The sequence below is a fragment of the Aulonocara sp. 'chitande type north' Nkhata Bay genome, linkage group LG9 (assembly GCF_057382095.1).
Source record: "Aulonocara sp. 'chitande type north' Nkhata Bay isolate Kocher_YH1m ecotype deep benthic linkage group LG9, A_spYH_male_GT1.1, whole genome shotgun sequence".
NCBI lineage: Eukaryota > Metazoa > Chordata > Actinopteri > Cichliformes > Cichlidae > Aulonocara > Aulonocara sp. 'chitande type north' Nkhata Bay.
The window spans coordinates 8931310-8943860 of NC_141352.1; the positions used below are offsets into that span (position 1 = coordinate 8931310).

Consider the following 12551-nt stretch of genomic DNA (forward strand, 5'->3'; position numbering starts at 1 on the left):
ATGAGCTGTTCAGTGCGAGTCCTCAGAAGTGACGGGAAACCCAGTGTGTGTGAGTGAAAAGAGGAAGTGTGTGTGGCTATAAAGTGATGCTGAAGTCGACTCGATCAGCACCTGATCAGAGACGCAGCAGGACGAGCTCCTCTTCATCAGAGCGGTGAGTGAAGCTCGAGCAGAGGTTGTACCTGCTCCCGCTGCACTGACTTATTTACTTACAGTGTAAATAATAATTATTCATATTTTACATTGGAAATCATTCTTACATTATATTGTTATTATTAGTTTTTCTATTTACATTGTAAATAATTGTCGTCTTTCATTTTAAGTAACAGAAAGATACATAAGAATATATTAAACAATACGATGCTATAAACTCCGTGTTTATTTCTTTCCTGCACTTTTGCTCTCTTTTTCTTTGACCAATCACCCCAGTGTAACCTTTGACCTTTGACAACCATGACTGGTCCAACCGCTGAAACCCAGAAGGGGCGCTACGCCAAGCCGGTAGCCTCACAACAAAATTAACAGTTCATTTTGAATTTAACCGAAAACGAGTGATTGCCTGACTTTTTTTCCTCCAGCTGCCGACCTCCAACCTGTCATATTCAGATGTTGTTCCAGAATTTGAACCTTTTGAAGGCGTTGCTGAATCTGAGGTCACGCCCAGAGCGTTTGCACCTGGTGGAGGTGAGACCCGCTTGCGTCACCTGTCTTACAGCGCACCTGCTCATTTCCAGCCCTGTTGTTTTATGTTAGCACCTCCTTTATCGTGTGGCGGGCCTTGCATTGTCTTGTTGTTGAGTACTCTGCAACACTCTGAAGCGAGGAGCTGTCATGGCTGCCAGTCGATGACCAGCGTCCTCTGCTTTGTCCCCGCCCCCTCAGTGTTGCTGGAGGCACTGAAAATCAACATGTGTCAGGACGTCAACAAGCCGAAGCACTACACCACCGACTACTACATGCAGAACCTGGTGGTGCGCCGTGGTCAGGAGTTCGTCATGCAGGTGACCTTCAACCGCCCGCTGGCTCCGGAGGACGACTTCCACATCGAGTTTACGATTGGTGAGTTTGAACTCTGGGCTTCGATACTCTTCATGTGCCGTAGAGCTTTTAAGGCCTCAAACTTCGTCTGTCCAGTGCTCTCAGATGTTTTTAAGGACACGCTGCACACCACGCTGAGATATGCAATGTTTTCACTGGAAGTCACCTCATTGGTGCAAAAATACTATTTAACATCAAACTCTGTTATCGTTGGTATTTTTCATAGAGTAAAATAACGAAATTGAAACAAATGTTTGCAAGAGGCTACTGATGCAGTTTAAAATTCCCTTAATTTTTAAACATTTGGTGTCTTTTTACGCTTGCATGATTCGTATGCTTGTTGTGAGACCCCCCTGCCATATTTCAGAGAATCCTCAAAGACCAGTGTGGCTTTGGTTTTGGTATTGTTGGGATTATAGTTTGCCTTAAACTGTATGATGGCAGCTTATCCGTCCTTTTCCAGTTTGGTGAACAGTGAACTGTTTAAGGTTTCCTCCCCACCTGCTCTACCTACCTGAGCATTAACAGCGATCAGGAACTTGTAACCCGGACACCTGCAGATCAGTCCAATCGAGGGATTTTGTTCACACACAGTTTTTAGTATCTCAGGTCATTTTTTCTCATTTTGTTCCTCTGCCTGGTCTGAGTGTTGCTAATTAACATTTTCCTCTAAACTGACACATGTGTGTGTGTGTCGGGGGGGGGGGGGGGGGGTGCTCCCTCATTAAGCAATTAGCTGATGAAGAGACGCTCGTTAACAGTCGCCCACTGAGCAATCAGACGGCCGTCAGTTCATTAAGCAGCTTCACATTCGTTTGGCTGCTTAATTAGTACACAGCTCTCCCCACGGCCCGGCCATTAGGAAACACTCCATGTTAAACACACAACTGCAGAGCTGACAGATGTTCACACACATCTGGCCTCAAATACACGAACTGAAGTCTTTAAAATATAAAAATGTAACCTGTTTGACCAGGATTTTATGTATTTTTATGTGTTTATTTTTATTGATGTAAGGTAGAAATAACCAACTCCTAAAAATGTGTTTTTAATAATGGATTGCATTTATATAGTGCTTTTCGGGACACCTCAAAGCGCTTTACAATGCCACTATTCATTCACTCTCACATTCACACACTGGTGGAGGCAGCTACGGTTGTAGCCACAGCTGCCCTGGGGCAGACTGACAGAAGCCAGGCTGCCATATCGCGCCATCGGCCCCTCTGGCCAACACCAGTAGGCGGTAGGTGAAGTGTCTTGCCCAAGGACACAACGACCGAGACTGTCTGAGCCAGGACTCGAACCGGCAACCTTCCGATTACAAGACGAACTCCCAACTCTTGAGCCACGATCGCCCCAACGTTGTAACGTAAAAACATCCCATTGCATTTTTCTTATTACAATGAGAAATGATGCCACGCCTCTCTTTGGAAATGATTTTTTCACCTGGATAAATAAAGAATTAAAAAATAACTCTTCCATCAGGCTCCGATCCTTCGCCCAATAAGGGCTCCCTGGTGATGGTGACCTTCGGTAACCGTGGCAGCAGTTCGTGGTCAGGCCGGATTCTGCAATCTCAGGGTACATCTGTGATGTTCGGCATCACACCAGATGCCGCCGCCATTGTGGGGAAGTTTCAGGTGTACGTGGCCATCTCCACTGGCATGGGCATGCAGCGCTCAAAGAGGGACCCCACCACTGACCTGTACCTGCTCTTCAACGCCTGGTGTCCAGGTACCATTTCCTCTGCGCTTACTGCCCCCTGCTGGTAGAGTAAAAGTAAAATCATGATCAGAATCAGTGCAGCTTCATCTGCACCTCAGTCTGCCAAAGATAAATGACATACATTTTTCATTGCATAATTTTTCATACATCTCATAGTTACACAAAAGTGACCCTTTATAATAATATCAAAGGTGTGAAATATCTGTCATAGCTCTTCCAGAGTTTGTCAGACGTCCATCATACCTCTGACAAATGTGTCAACGTTTTCAACCAATTGATTCACCTCATCAGGCAAAAACATATCTCAGATCCCACTGTTCGCACTGATGACCTTGTTTACATTTATAATTTATCGTCAAGCCTGTCACGATGATCACTGATCCATTACTTGAGAAAGCAAACTCTCCCTCTGCTTTAAAATGCCCTTTAGTTAAACCACAAATATACTGATTACAGACAAATATCCAACCTCCCGTAATATTTGTACAAATGTAGTGGTTTCTTAAAGAAAGATGGAAACAGTGGTAAGTACAGTCTGGTTATAGAACATTTTAGAGACTGAATGAGGCCTTCAATACGACAGATCATAAAATCCACATTCACCAGCAGGAACAGTGGGTTGTTGATCATCTGTGGAGATTGGGGATCAGTGAGGTTTCTGTGGAGTTCCACAAAGCAGGCGTCTTGATCTGGTACATTTCTTCTTATCCATGCCGCTGCTCAGAAACCTTATAAGACAGCTCAGCATTTGTTACCATAGTTATGCAGATGACACACCGTTGTATTTTTCTGTGGATCTAGATGATAATGAACTCTAGGTCTCTGTGTTTGACTGACATTTACAAATGGATATCACGATGCCTTTGTAGCCAAATGAAAGTTCTTACAGCAAAGCGTTTCTGTTTGCAGACGATCACGTGTTTCTTCCTAATGAAGCAGAAAGACAGGAGTACGTCCTGAATGATGAAGGGGTGATCTACCAGGGTTCATCTAGCTCTGTGGTAGACCGTCCATGGACATTTGGGCAGGTAAGTACAAATACTTGATCACATAAAAACAATAAAGTAATTTATTGATTAATTTATCAGCTTATAATTAATTAAAATGCACTCTTTGCAGTTTGAGCGCGGCATTTTGGACGCCTGTATCTTCGTCCTGGATGCGTCTCAGATGCCAATCTACGACCGGGGCAACGTTGTCAAGCTGGTCAGGGTGGGATCTGCCATGGTGAGAATACAGAGCCTGAGTACTGATTAACTGTGTCACCACAGTCATAGCAATGGGAAAACGACCTCAAGTTAGCTATTTGCACTTTTTCAAAGATCAAAATGCAGTTTCACCCTATCTTCTAGATTTAAGGTGCACTTACAGGACAAATAAGTCAATGTTTGACCAAACACTAAAAGAAATAGGGTGAAATATTCAATCTAATGTCTTGATTTTAAGACTTTGTCGTTGCCTTGATGCAAGCAGGTTCTGGGTTTCAGCGGGGTTTTGTTTTCCCCTTGCCTGGTGGGTTTTCTCTGGGTCCCCTGCTCCAGTCTCATACCAGTACATTAAGCTCTTAAACTGCACAAGGTCAAGAAGAACAAATGGGTTTAGGCAGGTCAGGTGGGATTTTCACCACATGCTAAACAAGCATATTGTTACCTTTCAAATCAGGTCGGTTCCTTTTGTTTTGGCCCAACATAAACAGAACTGAACCTAAAGAAGTCACTGGTGAACGTGATAGATTGTACAAGACCGGCTGCTGTAGGGTACAACCGCTCAATGAAAGGTGCAGCAGCAGGACCTTGTGGGGTACCACACCAGAGATGAGAGGTTGAATTCCTTAAAAAAGAGAAGTCAGTTATTTTTTGCTGACCTTTGACCTGCCCGCTCCTGCAGATGAACTCTCAGGATGATAACGGTGTGATGGTTGGGAACTGGAGCAATGACTATTCCATGGGCAAACCCCCGACGTCTTGGACTGGCAGCACCAAAATCCTGCTGCAGTACGCCAACACCGGAGTCCCGGTCTGTTTCGCTCAGTGCTGGGTGTACGCTGGAGTCTTCAACACCTGTAAGCATGTGCTCTGTTTACTTCATCCCGCCTCACCTCCTCAGAATCAGCTGACTTTTAACTGCAGTAACTTCAGCATAAAATGTTACCTTCATTCTGTGAGTACTTTCAGACTTACAGGCCCTCAAACTACATAGGGTTAGGAACATATTGGGTACTTTTTACTTACTTTTCCAGTAATTTTATAAGCTTCATAACTTCATAGGTTCAGGAGCTTTCAAACGTTACATTTCAGGGCTGAAAAACACATTTAAATACTATTAAAAAATGCAAGCAAATCAATTTTACAATTGCTCCAAGAAAACGATTTTTAAAAGAAAGACAATAAACATTAGAGGAACACTCAGTAATTTTTTAATGTAATTTAATAAGAAAATGATTCTTAGAGGAAGCTAAATATGCATTCTTATGAACTGATAAGCAATATTTTAAAAATATATAGGAACAAGTTACTCCATCATATTTAAATAGAGGAGCCGAGGAGAACATCTCCCTTCTGACTTTACATATATATAGTGTGCCAAAGGCAGAGGAGAGGTGAAGTTGTTCACATCATCTGAGAGTCCCGTTTATCAAAGAAGCAAAATTGCAAATGACGAGAACAACGCCACCGACATCGCAATGAAATTTCATTCATTTCTTCGACTGAAGTCAGGGCTCTAAAAACAAAAACATGCATAAACATGCTCATTTATTCCTGATATTATCACAATTATCACAAAATTGAACATGTGACCCTCCCGTCTCCAGATAGCTGACAAGTGCCGGCTAAACAACTACAGCTAGCTATAAGCTAAAATTATGCTAGCTAGCGTTAGGCTCAAGCATCCTAACAATCACACTTTCCTTCGATAAACAGTTTGATAACATTAACAGTTTTTATGAAAGTTTATTCACTAAATATTGGAGTCCAACAAATTTGCATCCACTTCAAACGAAGTTTAATTAAAGTTTGACTAACAGGAGCTAACAGAGGCTAACAGAGGCTAACAGTGCCAAAAATGGTGGCGCTTACCAACAACTCACCTCACTATTGTTGTCATCTGTCAGTGAGATTCAGTGACTGAGGTTAATACTGGACCTACAGCCTTCCACAGATTGGGAAAAACTCCAGGGCGGATCCAGTTCAAACAATAGTAGAAACACTCTGGGGAACAGTCTAATTGTGATGTTTTTGGTTGCTCCTGGCTGACTAAAACATGTTTGTCCTATAGCAGCAACTGTTGCTTGGATTACACACTTCTTTTGTGAGGAGTAAGAAAACCAAACTCAGCGTACCGATATGCAGCAGTGAAAATTTTTACACGCTCTACCTTTTAAATGTTTTCATCATATGAGATGGGCAGCTGTTTGCCCATCTCAGAAAAGTTATTTGGAAGGTTTTCTTTAAACCTAAATATTGACAGAAGGCTCCTCCTCTTGCTATGATTCCTCCCCGAAATTTCACCTGGATCTCTCCTGTACTTGAAGTTGTGAGGAATCAGAAATGTTGGACAAAAGTAAGAATTTCAACCAACCCCTGTGTGTAACTCAGAAAATATTCATAGAATGAAGGTTAAACTGTATGGCTTTATTAAAAAATTACAAAAGTATTGGTACGAAAAAGAAAAAAAAACATCTGTTGATATGAGGGGTCGGTCTGCAACTTTTTCACATTCACATTTAATATCCCTGCTGTTTAGCCATCCATCAAAAAGATCTAAAACAATGACAACAGCAACAAAAACTCTCAGAGAGACCCAACATGACTACAGTGACCACATAACACCTTCATAAAAAGACTCAAACTAAGTGAACTGTCATGCATGTGTAATTACACATGCTGATGATGATTTATTTTCATAAGTGTTTGGCTCATTACATTTTAGAGTTTACTTGTACTGATCTACTGTACAAAGATATTGATTATGCAACCATTTTATTAGTCTGCACCACAGATCAAATTAGGCTGTGGCTCATTCAAGGCACTGATTGAAATTCTGCAGGAACAAAAACCTGAATAAACAATGTAGCTTTTATATATTTCACATCCTTGCAGTCCTCAGATGCCTTGGCATCCCAGCAAGGGTCATCACCAACTACAATTCAGCTCATGACAACACGGGCAACCTGAAGACTGACCTCATCTTCAATGCTGATGGCACCCCAGACAGACGCAACACCAGGGACTCCATCTGGTACTGTATCATAATTACAATGTTCCTGTGAGCTTGGTTTGGGAAAGACTTCAGTGCTGGACACCTTTTCCCATGTGTTTGAACTCGAGACCAGCGTTGGGAGTGCACTAGCTACACTGCCTCTCTCTGCAGGAACTACCACTGCTGGAACGAGGTGATGATTAAGCGTCCTGATTTGCCGCCCGGGCTGGAAGGATGGCAGGTGGTTGACTCCACGCCTCAGGAGACCAGTGACGGTGAGACAAACAGATGAGCGCACAGATTAAGAAACAACAGTTAAACAGAGAGCTAACAGGTCTGTGCTTGTTCGTAGGCTTTTTCCGCTGTGGTCCAGCACCGGTCATTGCCATTAAGGAGGGTCACGTGTGTTACCCGTTTGACTGCGGCTTTGTGTTCGCTGAGGTTAGCGAAGCATAAAAACCAATGGGACAATATCTGATCAGCACAGAGTTTCACAATATCTTGAAATCGTTTCCTCCAGGTGAACAGTGACGTGGTCTTCCTGAAGAGAGATAAGTACGGGAATCTGACTCCCTTCAGAGTGGACAAGACGTACGTTGGAGAGAAAATTTTAACCAAAGCTGTGGGCTCACAACAACAGAACAACATCACAAACACCTACAAGTACCCTGAAGGTAACAATCACAGGGCATCAAACCCAACAAGCAAACACAATTATAAATAAACTTTTCAGTTTATTAATAAACTGAATCAGCTTTGATGTTTGTGCTTTTTTATTACAGGAAGTGCAGAAGATGAGGCGACCATGGCCCGGGCGGAGGGGTTCGGCTGTGAGAGGGATCACAGTGATGTGCCTGAGGATGACCTGTCTGTCACCCTCATCGTGGAGCCGGTAACACACCTGTCTGCTACCTTCACATTCAAATTGTGCACTTGTAGAGCACAGTTCACTTTATTAGGAACACCCCGCTAATATTGGGTGGGACCCTGTTTGCCCTCAGAGCCTCTAATTATTCATGCAAGGTGCTGGAAAGGTGGCCCATCACACAGTTGCAGCACGTCTGATACATCCCAAAATTGCTCCGTTACACATCTGTTTACTGTGGAGACCATTTAAGTACGATGACAGTGCATGCCACGTGAATGAGGAGCCTTTCTACCAAGGAAGGATCTCCACATTCTGCTTTACTTTGTCTTGTTTAGTCTTAAATAAATCCTTTCAGCCTGAGCCAAAATCGAGGCATTTAAAAGCATAGAAGTCCTGAGGAGACCCAGAACGCATGTGGCTCACTTGGCTCTCTCTTCATCTGCAGTGTGTTATAGGTCAGGATGTGCAGCTGGTAGCGACCTTCAAGAACCAGGGTAAAGTCCTCAGAAACGTGACGGCTCACCTGGACTGTGACATCATCTTCTACACTGGAGTTGTGGCCAGTCACTTCAAAGACATCACCTTCGATGTGACTGTGCTGCCCTACCAGAGTGAGCTCCACCAGAATCTTGTTGTTTTAAAGTCTGAAGATTTGGTGATGAAGGTTTTAGCATTTCTCTCTGTTTTACAGGTTATAGTGTGCCGTTTAAGATCCCAGCTTATGAGTACCAGACCCAGCTGAGCTCTCAGACCTGCCTGCGCTTCATTGTGAGCGGACAGTCTGATAACCTGCATGTGCTTGACTTAAAGGTGCTGGAGCTGCAGACCCCGGACCTCAAAGTGACGGTAAGGCTCACAAAGGCCTAATACATGGCGAGGTTTCTTTCATCAGTCAATTATTTAGAACTGTTAAATATCTCCAACAAAGCGACCAGAAAGTTGGCTTTAAAAGGGGGAGGAGCTAAAAGGATGTACTGAAGGGCTGCAGCGAGGCCCGTGATAAGACAAAGAAGCATTATTTTGAACTGTGATGCATGTAAAGCTGCTCTAGTAGAGTCCAGGAATGAGAATGTGGATCTGGAAATTAGCAGAAGGGGTCCGCTTATATTTGTATGTTTTTCTGTGACAGACTGTGCTGGACACACTTTGTACAGTGACTGTAACTTTGGACTCTTCCTCTAGTTGAACGGGGAGCCTCTGCTGAACCAGGAGATGGGTGTCAAAGTTGAGTTCACCAACAACTTCGGCTTTCCTCTGCGTGGCGTCAATCTATCCCTCGAGGGAGCTGGGCTCATAGGTCCAAAGTCTAAATACTACAGGTAAACACGCCTCGGATGCTGTGTGCACTGACGGCGGGATGTTCTGTGTGTTGAACACTTTACTCTGTGTGATTTTCAGAGAGATTCCTCCTCAGGCTACCATCACCTGGCAGGAGACATTCATCCCTTGGCTGCCTGGACTGCGTCGGATCACGGCGTTGATGGACTGCCAGGAAGTCCGTCAGGTAACCAGCACAACCTGACCTGTAGATTCTCGCCATTAAAACCAGAACGGCTCCAGTTTCCTCCACCCGCCCTCTTACTTCCTTGAAATTGTTAAGTGTGGTTACAGGTTGGTGTCCTCAGAATATCCTCTCAGAGCCTCCAGAGGGCGCCGAGACGCAGTGTTTTATTTTGGTTCAACACATAAAAGACTGATTTGGACCATCAAACACAAGCACTCTGCTACTGCGTGCTGATTGGTCGGATAAGCACTTGAGACGACAGATGTTAGTTAAACCATGCCACTGGGATTTTATTTACCATAATTCTTTCATTTTTTATTTAGCAATTAATCTTATTAGGCATCTGAACGCAGTTTATTTGTTTTTTATTTAAAATATTATCAACAAACTATAATTATAAGCAGGATTCAAACAGCTACAGTAAAACTACAGACTACAAACTTATAAACAGCCGCTCAAAGTAAAACAATGCAAAAAACTCAATCTTAGATGTTAGAATCATAGTGAACTCATATTATTTAGCATTTTGTTAGGTTTTGATTATATTTAAGATAAGATAAGATAGAACTTTATTAATCCCTCGGGTGGGTTCCTCTGGGACATTCGGTTTCCAAAAAAGCACAGCAACGACCGAAGTTACAGTTACAGAATGTTATATATATATATATATACACACACACACACACACATATAAATACAGAGACAATATAAATAAAATATACGAAGGGGATAAATAGAATAAATAGGAATAAAAATAAAAATACAAGTGAATTGCACATTTCAAGTATTGAGTCTATTTCATTATTTTTTGGATATCCTGCCTCGTGGTGTTTGATATCATGGAAGTGTGAAAGTTTGTAACGACTGTTTTCATGACGAGCTGATCTGTTTGTCTTTACTCAGGTGTCTGGATTTGTTGAGGTCAACATCCCTTACCCTGCAAAGTAATCACCATTTCCACCAATCAGCACCACTTCTGGATGAGTGGGCGGAGCCAAGAAAGAGCACAAGTTACCGCTTTAATGATCGCGTTTACAAATCAGTTTTGAAGTACAAATGTAACTTTTTTTAATTCCACAGATTTCACAGAGGTTTATGCAACTTTTTAAGATCAGAGTTTTTCCACTTCTCTGATATTGAAACAGCTTTATTTCTTACCATCTATAACTCCGCCTCCTCTGGATGGCTAGAATAAACTACACTTTATGAAAATAACATAACAAATAAGAATCGGAGTTTTCAGTCGCACTTCATTTGGCATATTTGAGAACAGATTTTACAAATCAATGAAACGTAAAATATCTAAAAATATTTTAGATTCAGAAAATATCCATTAAAAGAGATTTATTACATAAAACCTACAAAATGGAGTTCAATATGAGCTTCATGGTTAAACGAGATGTTTGGACCTCATTTCATTACCTTCATAATGTGTTTGAAGTTTGTGTCATTTTCTGTCAGTGGACATTTAAACTTCATCAGAAAAATCCCCGAGTTTGTAAAATTAGTCGCCGATTGTTCACAAATGATTTTCTGTCTTGTTATGAACTTTTTGAACAAACAAAACAAGTTTGAAGCTTCAATAATATTTAAAGGAAGAATAAGGTTTTGAGCTTTATCATTAATGACACAAATGAAAAACCAAACTCACTGCAGTGCCCAGTCACCACTAAAATGATCGTTTTCAGGTGATGAATTTCTCCCAAACTTTGACAAACTGAGCTGGACCTGCACTCTGACACAGGGAAACTCTGTAACCTCGTCTGTTTTTTTACCCTCCTGATTGAAAACCAGTGATTTGACTCTTTGCTTTGTGCTTTGAATGCCTTTTAACAATGCGGATGCTGAATACTAACAATAAAAGCACATTCAAACTCCTTCAAGTTGTCCATTAAGATCTTTGTTCACTGGAAATAAACTGAAATGAGACCACAGGAAAGGAACCGCTCGTTTAACTTTAGCAGCTTTTTCTGGTTTCATGACTTCGCTCACGTGTGTGTCCTCTCACACAGCAAACACTTAATCATTGTCCTATCTGTGCTGTGAAAATATAATCCAGTTTCTTTACAGACTCTGCTGTTTATTCTTAGCAAAAGCAGCAAGTTTTAGGTAGAAGATGTTAGATAAAGATCTGCGTGGCCTCTGAGAAACCATCATCAGGTCATGTCTCCAGATAAACATTAAACACTTAACACAGACAGGAAATCTGCCCTTTGGACAAACACTGGCCTCATTATAGCTGCTGCTCTTGTTTGTTATGTAACTACAGGTGTGTAGTACAGCAGACACACCACTAGAAGGAGCTGTTGGCTCTTCGTTTGGCCCCCTGGTCCACAAACCAGCACATGCCGTTCACCTGTATCATTCAGTGGCCTCTTTCTGTAAGAAAAAAAGGAAACAATATTTCTTCATCCTTGCATCCGTGTTGTTGTTGTTATAAGGACGTTTTCTAGCAGCTGCTTTGAGCTTTGTTATACTGACAAAATGAGAAGTGGTTCGATGGCGTGTTATTGATCTGCGTGGGTTTATAAAGAACTTCTGCTGAACTTCCAGAAACCCGCTGCAAATGAAGACGTCCACTGCTGCTGTGTCAGCTCACATCAGCCTCATCAGTGATAAGACATACAGACTGTCCCTGTGATGTTCTGCTGTATTTTCTGTATGTCATGTGTGTAACAGCTCAGAGAGCAGTGTATACGCTGCATATCAGCATGATGATAACAAAGCTCACGTGAAGTGTCAGCAAAATACTGACAGTGCAAATCATCCCTGTGTCCTGTGCAGAAGTGCTTAAACCTGCATTTGCCACCAGATGGCAAAAGCTGTGGTTATAGAAGCACTTCTGACCTGGAAGAAGCCTACATCTTCACCTCTGTGAACGGTTTCCTGCTCAGTGTGTGCACTCACTAACTCATTTTGGGTCACACTAAATAAAAACTTAAATCTAGTTTATACATTTTGGGTATGCCACGTGTCAAAAAGAGGATTACCTGTGGTATAAACCACCAGGTATCGTCGCAGCAGTTATGTCCTTCTTTCCTAACCTCTGTGGGTCTTACAGCTAGCTGGGGATGATATAGGCACCTTCGCTGGTGTGATTAGGCAAAGGATCAATACGGGGTCCACGACCCTCGTAGGGACACTCCCAGTAGAGCTTAAAAGTGTGGGACTCTCCACCAATCGCTCTTAAAACTAAAGAGAAGCTTCTTGGATGAG

General features: G+C 42.3%; 1 protein-coding gene and 1 long non-coding RNA gene across 2 annotated transcripts; one reads left to right on the plus strand and one right to left on the minus strand.

Moving 5' to 3' along the window:
- The first annotated feature begins 453 nt into the window (after window positions 1-453).
- Window positions 454-10283, plus strand: LOC147321577 (coagulation factor XIII A chain-like). The gene is made up of 17 exons (XM_086305088.1): window positions 454-501; window positions 579-684; window positions 883-1059; window positions 2524-2772; window positions 3673-3791; window positions 3883-3990; window positions 4651-4825; window positions 6864-7002; window positions 7135-7238; window positions 7316-7404; window positions 7484-7637; window positions 7746-7855; window positions 8277-8442; window positions 8523-8677; window positions 9014-9150; window positions 9230-9335; window positions 10239-10283. The coding sequence occupies exons 1-17, from the start codon at window positions 454-456 to the stop codon at window positions 10281-10283; spliced, it is 2187 nt and encodes a 728-aa protein (XP_086161214.1).
- LOC147321578 (uncharacterized) lies at window positions 4662-5996 on the minus strand. Its single transcript, XR_015130876.1, has 3 exons — window positions 5852-5996; window positions 4995-5062; window positions 4662-4823 (listed from the first exon to the last, which is right to left on the minus strand). It is a non-coding gene; the product is annotated as an uncharacterized LOC147321578 (long non-coding RNA).
- Window positions 10284-12551: the final 2268 nt, after the last annotated feature.